Here is a 6552-nt window from a genome sequence, read left to right as displayed (position 1 = left end):
CCATCCTCTGCTTTTCCACCTGCCAGGGACAAAAGAACCTTCCCATATCCCTGTGGGACCCTGCCAGCCTGGGACAGCCCAGCATTCCATGAATCATTCCAGCAGTGTGAAGCATTTGCCATCAGTCCCATGGCACCTGCACAGCTACTCTGGAAGGGAAAAATACTCTGTTTGTTGTAGAGCAAGAGCCTTTGTTAGAGCCCAAAAGTGGACACTTGGTCCTGCTGCTTTGCATCCCTCTGGGATAAAATAAAATGGTTCTTCCAGCTACAGCACCACAGAGTTGGCTCTGGAGAGGAAAAACCAGCTCCTCACTTTCCAGCCACCAACCCCAATGAGAAGGCAAGGAAAAGGTTTTAGAGACATCCCTCAGGAATGGGAAATGGAGAAAAAGGAAAAGAAACTTTCTGGGCAATGAGTAGAAGGGAAGAACCAAATCCCAGAGAAGAAATTCTCACTCTGGGACTGACATCAAGAACTAAAAGGATGTTTCTGAAGAGCTGAGTTGGCCAAAATGGCCATAATTAGGTGCTTCAGCCCTGGGGTGATATTTTCATATGGGAGTTTCTGACAGTCTTTGTTTTGGGATTGCTTCCCTCTTTTCTGGGTAGGAAATCTGTGCCCAGGCTGCCATATCCTGGTATTCTGAGGAACTGAGCTGGAGTGAATCACTTTTGTGCACTCACTTCTCATGGAATCATGTCATGTCCTCGGCTGCAAGAGACCCTCAAGGGTCACTGAATCCAGCTCCTGGCCCTGCACAGGACACCCCCAGGAATCCCTCCGTGTCCTGGGATTTTTCTGGTTGTTAAATCACATCCCATGGCCTGATTTTCAACACAACCTGATCTCAGCTCCAGCTCCACAGACCCCCATTGCTTCCTGCCCTTTCCAGGCTCCCAGGGCCCAGGAGTGTCTGGGGACAGATCCCAGGTAAAGAAGGCAGGAGAGAGGGAGCAGGAGAAAGGGAGAAGGAGAAAGGGAGAAGGAGGAAAGGAGAAGGAGGAAAGGAGAAGGAGATAGGGAGCAGGAGGAAAGGGAGCAGGAGAAAGGGAGCAGAAGGGGAGAAGGAGGAAGGGGAGAAGGAGAAGGGGAGAAGGAGGAAGGGAGCAGGACAAGGGGAGCAGGACAAGCAGAGCAGTCCTTGCCAGCACCGCTGGAAGCTGATCCATGACCTCCTGAGGGTGGTGAGCGCTTGTGAAAAACACATTTCACTGTTTTGGTAAAATTTAAAAGGTTTAATAAAAAGACAGTAGGAGACACACATAAAGCAAAGGGTTAAAACGGCCGGGTGCTTAGAGCACATGGTTGTTTTGAGAATGCTCCTTTAAATACACTTTATAATACAACAACTTGTTGCATATTTATAGTTCCTTATGTATAATAAAAATTTTTGGGAACTCTTTAGTATGGCTACTTTTTGGGTTTGCTTTTTTAGAGCATGCATGTTTTGTGGCTTGTGGTTTTAATTTTTTTCCTATCATTTTTTAATTTGGGTGGTGGCCCTGGCATTTTGCAGCCGGTGAGTGTTGATAATTGTCGTGTCAGCTGCAGGGTTCCCATCACACGTTCATGGGCTGTTATCCCAACTAAGGGGGTAGTTTAAGCATACTGTCTCTAAAACACTTATGTCTAACTTTTGCTACAGAAAAGCTATTTTAACATTATACATATAGCATTTATCTCAATAGCTGTGAAAAGCCAACAATATGTCATGCACTTATACCACGCTGCATTCCCCAGCTTTAATAGAAGGGACAGGATCTGATGTTCACTCAGCTGGAACACAGAAGGAAAAAAGCATCAGATTTCCTGGGACCACGATCCCATCACCTTCAGATTCTGTGGCCGCCCCTCCAGATATATAAGGGATGTCGCAAGTCACCCTTGGGGACACAGCAGAGTGAGGACACCGCGGGGGGATCGTTCTGGAAGACACCATGATGTGGGAGCTGCGCTCCATCGCCTTCAGCAGGGCTGTCCTGGCCGAGTTCTTGGCCACTTTGGTCTTCGTGCTCTTCGGGCTGGGCTCTGCCCTGAACTGGCCGTCAGCACCAGCCCCGAGCACGCTGCAGATCGCGCTGGCCTTCGGGCTGGCCATCGGGACCCTGGTGCAGGCCCTGGGCCACGTCAGCGGCGCCCACATCAACCCTGCCGTGACCCTGGGCTGCCTGCTGGGCTCGCAGCTCTCCCTGCTCCGAGCCCTGTTCTACGTGGTGGCCCAGCTGCTGGGGGGGGGTGGTGGGCGCTGCCATCCTGCACCAGATCACCCCGGCCGACAGCCGCGAGGGGCTGGCCCTCAACAAGGTGAGGATTCAGCACAGGGGGCTTGGGGGATGGTGGGGACACTGGCCAGGGTCTGTGGGGGGTGGGATGAAGGGGCTTGTGGCCAGCAAAGACCCTCTGGGGCCAGCGAGGAGGCATCTGAATGTCACAGCCCAGCACCAGGATCCTGCTGCTCCAAGGGTCCTGCCAGGAGCAGGGATGAAGGCAGGACTTGGCTTCCTCCTCTGGTTTTAGGGCTAAAATTTCCTTTTTAGGAAATCCCTTTTAGGGGATTTAGGAAATTTAGGATTTAGGAAATCCCTTCAGGGCTAAAATTTCCCTGAGGTCAATCAAGTATTTCCCATTGAGCCACTTCTCCCACCTGGGAAATCTTTCCTCTTTTCATATTGGTGCCAAAAATGTCCCCTGTTTTTAGGGCTAAAGCCCTAAAAGGATCCAGCTGGCCACAGACACCTCCCCTGGAGTCACAACCATCTCATTATTCCCCGGGGCTCTGCAGGGCTGGACTGAGATTCTGGGGGTCCCAGGGGTGTAATAGCAGCTCTGCATTCCTCTTGTCCCAGGCTCATCCCAATTCCCCTCTGGTGGGGGGTACATGCAGCCTTTTCCTGGCTCTGCTTGGGCAAAGCCACAATTTCCAGGTTGTGAAGTGCTGGGGAGAGATTTGGGTCTAAATCCCAGATTTTCATTAGATTCACCCCAAAACCCAACACATGGATTCCCTAAAGCTTCACAAGGATCTCAGGCAGGTTAGACAGGGAAAAAATAAAAAGCCAGGGAAGCTTAGGAAGCCAGAGGGGATTCCCCAATGGTATCCCAGCCTCCAACACCCCTTCCCCACTGCTGCACATAGCAACAGGAGGGGAAAAAGGAATTGAAAGCCAGGGATTCAGTGTCCCCTCCCCGTGCCCACCATCCCAGGCACCTGCTGGGATCAGCATCACCCAGCCCCAGCAGAGCAGGAGAGCAGCAGGGAAGCAGCACATGGAAATCACCTTTCCCACAGCAGGGAGGCACTGCCAGGACTCAGCCACACTGCCAGAGTGATTAAGAGGGTTAAAAAGAGGGATTGTGGTTTAATCTGAACAAGGGCATTTAGGCTGGTAATGACTGAGGGTAATAAAAGCAGGAGGTTTAAGGGAGACTCAGACTGCTCCAGCTGGGTTGGTTTTACAGCTTAAACCACCTCAAAGTGGGAACTGGGGATTTCAAGAAGGATTTTTCCCCTGTGGGCTGTTCATCATGTGGCTGCCTGCACAGATTATCCCTGTGCATAAAAAGGGATGGGAATATGGGGGAGGAGAAGGAGGAAGATCTGGCTCAGGAGCCGGGCAGGAGGGCAATCAGGAGTTGCTGGGATCACCCAGCAATGGGATTGGATTTGGGGGGACACAGGGAAAGAAGGGACTGAGTTGGAGGAGAGGGGGTGCAGCCAGGAACAGCTCTAGATCAGACCTGAAATTCTCTGAATCAAAAAAAACAGGGAAAGGGATTTTTTTTCTTTTTTCATGCCATTTCTTTTCAATGTCTTCAAAATTTGTAAACTTTTCCAAAAGGAATTTTGAGTATGAGGAAAAGAAAAGAAATGGAAAAATACCCAAAAAATGCCAGTAAAATTTCCTGAGACATCAATCAAGCATTTCCCATTGAGCCACTTCTTCCACCTGGAAAATTTTTTCTTACTGACGCCAAAAATCTCCCATTTCCTTTGGCTCCCCCGATTTTGGATTCATCCCCCATATTTCCCATCCACTCACAGAACTCAGCTCTGGAACATGTTTTTCCCCCCATTCTAGCTGCACAATGAGACCACGACAGGGCAGGCGGTGACGGTGGAGCTGTTCCTCACCTTCCAGCTGGTGCTGTGTGTCTTTGCTTCCACAGACGAGCGCCGGGAGGACAACCTGGGCTCCCCTGCCCTCTCCATCGGCCTCTCCGTGGCCGTGGGGCACCTCCTCGGGGTGAGTGGATGAGCCAAACCTGGGCACTTTGGGGGTTCTTTCTTCGTTTTTGCCCAAAGTTGGTTTGGCTGAATCTCCAAGTTTTGTGGGGGTTTGTAACCTGTGATTTTTCATTAGAGTCCCATCAAAGCCATGGGAGAGCTGTGGCCTGAGCTCAGCTTTTATTTGGCATGAAAAACTTGCTTTTCTGGACTCTGCCTCTGCTTGAGTGCCACATGGAGTTCCAGGGATCCATGGGATCTCTCCTGGCAGCTGGGGCTCTGGGAAGTGTCTGGGATGGACACACAGAGAAATCCCCCCTGGGTGGGTGACAGTCCCAAGCAGCCCCCACACCCAGTGGTCACAGCACACCTTCCATCCTCAGCATTCCACGAGCCCCTGTGCTATGGGAACGTTCCTCTCTTGTCCTCAGAGGCAGGAGAGGGAATTTTCTGCAGGGCTGGGAGCTTGGGCTGCAGCACAGCAACACCACGCTGGGCACACACGAGCTCAGACACCTCACGGTGTTGACTCAGGTGGTGGCGGCTCCTGGAATCCCTTTTCCTGGAACAGGAATGCTGCAGGGTGAAGCAGCAGCTCAGGGGATGAATCACCCTAATGACACCCCAACATTTTAAAAAAGTGGTAAAAGGGCTGAATGCTGACCGTGGTGTTCCCGGCAGATCCGTTACACCGGCTGCTCCATGAACCCCGCCAGGTCCTTCGCGCCCGCCGTTGTCGTCGGAGACTTCACCGACCACTGGGTGAGAACTTAATCTGGGGCTGGGTTGGATGAGGCCCCCAAACTGCCAATATTCCTTCAAACTCACCAAGCCAGACAAATTGCCAGCATTTCCATGCCAGCTCCCAGCTGGAGGAGAGATGGAGAGATTAGGAGTGGGAGGTGGGGCTGCTGGGTGCTTAACTGGCTTTTCCAAACTCCAAACTGGGAGCATTGCAACAGGATCAGGGTGTGAGGTCTGTTGACATGACTTAGCACAGGGAACAAAACCAATGGAGCTTGGAGCTGTTGCCAGCAGGGGAACTTTCCTGTTCCTGGATCTATGTACACCTTTGGGAACATTCCCTGGCTCCCCAGGGAATGGCTGAGGCTCTGAGCGTGCCAGAGCTCCAGGAGCGTTTTGGCAATGCTCTCAGACACAGGGTGGGATTGGTGATGTTGTCTTGAGCTGGATTTCGAAGATCCTCGTGGGTCCTTTCCAGCTCAGGAGATTCCATGATTTTATTGTTGTCATCTGCAAAGAGCCCAGCTGGAGGCAGAGCTGTGGTGGCTCCTGATGTGTTCCAAGGCGTTTGGCCCTGGCCAGTGCCTCCTCCTCCTCCCACAGCAATCCATGAGTGGGTAGGAAAATGCTCCTGCAGATGATGCCACATCACTCAGCACGTTCACAATGGGCCTGTCATTAATGCAGAGTCTGAGCAGAGGGGGAATGGTGGAAGAGGATGGCTGGGAATGTCCAGGTGCTGGATCCCAGTTCCTCCCCACCCTCCCAAACCAGGCTGGGTTTTGCTCACCCCACTCTCCTCTCCTCTCTCTCCAGGTGTTCTGGGTGGGCCCCTTGATCGGGGCAGCAGCAGCTTCCATCCTCTACAACTACGTGCTGTTCCCGCAGGCCAAGTCGCTGTCGGAGCGCTTGGCCATCCTCAAGGGCTGCGAGCCCGAGCCCGACTGGGCCGAGCGCGAGGCCCGGCGGCGCCAGTCCGTGGAGCTGCACTCCCCCCAGACCCTGCCCAGGGGCATGTCTGAGAAGGTGTAGAAACCTCTCCCTGGGCCCAGAGAGGAGCTGCAAACCTCTGGCGTGGTCCAGAGGAGCGCCTCACCTCTCCCCTGTGTCCCTGGGTTTCTCCCAGGGTGCTGACGCTCGCTCCTCTCCCGGGGAGATGCTGTGCTGGTCCCACTCACCTCCTGCCCCCAGCTCTCCCCGTGCCCGGGGGCCTGACCTGGGGGAGAGCCAGTAAACCCCAACCCCACAGGAACAAGGGATGGCCCCAGGATTCCCTCTTCACGTCCCCTGGCAGGACAGGGAGCTTGGCTGGGGCTGTTCCCTCCGAGGAGCCGCAGAGTGTTCATTACCCTGGGTGTGGAGGTTGCCACCCCATGCCTCATGCTGCTGCACTCTGCTCTCCGTCCCCGCTCGGTTCTTGGCTCACACAGGAGCAGGAGCACTCTCTGAGCATCACACACGACAGGTTCTGCTGTCAAAGGGACCAAAGGGCCCTTCCCACACGGAGGGACACAGAGGTGCTCCCACAGGGGCTTTCCAGGGAAGATGGGGCTGGAAGCGTGGCCGTGATCCCTGCAGGC

The 6552-nt window shown here is 53.5% G+C and overlaps 1 protein-coding gene across 1 annotated transcript; it reads left to right on the top strand.

Moving 5' to 3' along the window:
* Positions 1-1940: 1940 nt before the first annotated feature.
* AQP2 (aquaporin 2) lies at positions 1941-6004 on the top strand. The gene is given in 5 exon segments (XM_033083247.1): positions 1941-2231; positions 2233-2307; positions 4083-4247; positions 4910-4990; positions 5789-6004. Coding segments are annotated over 5 exon segments (828 nt in total).
* Positions 6005-6552: the final 548 nt, after the last annotated feature.

This window comes from Catharus ustulatus, chromosome 31 (assembly GCF_009819885.2).
Source record: "Catharus ustulatus isolate bCatUst1 chromosome 31, bCatUst1.pri.v2, whole genome shotgun sequence".
Classification (NCBI taxonomy): domain Eukaryota; kingdom Metazoa; phylum Chordata; class Aves; order Passeriformes; family Turdidae; genus Catharus; species Catharus ustulatus.
The sequence above is the reverse complement of the archived record's forward strand: the minus strand, read 5'-3'. Positions and strand labels throughout refer to the sequence as shown.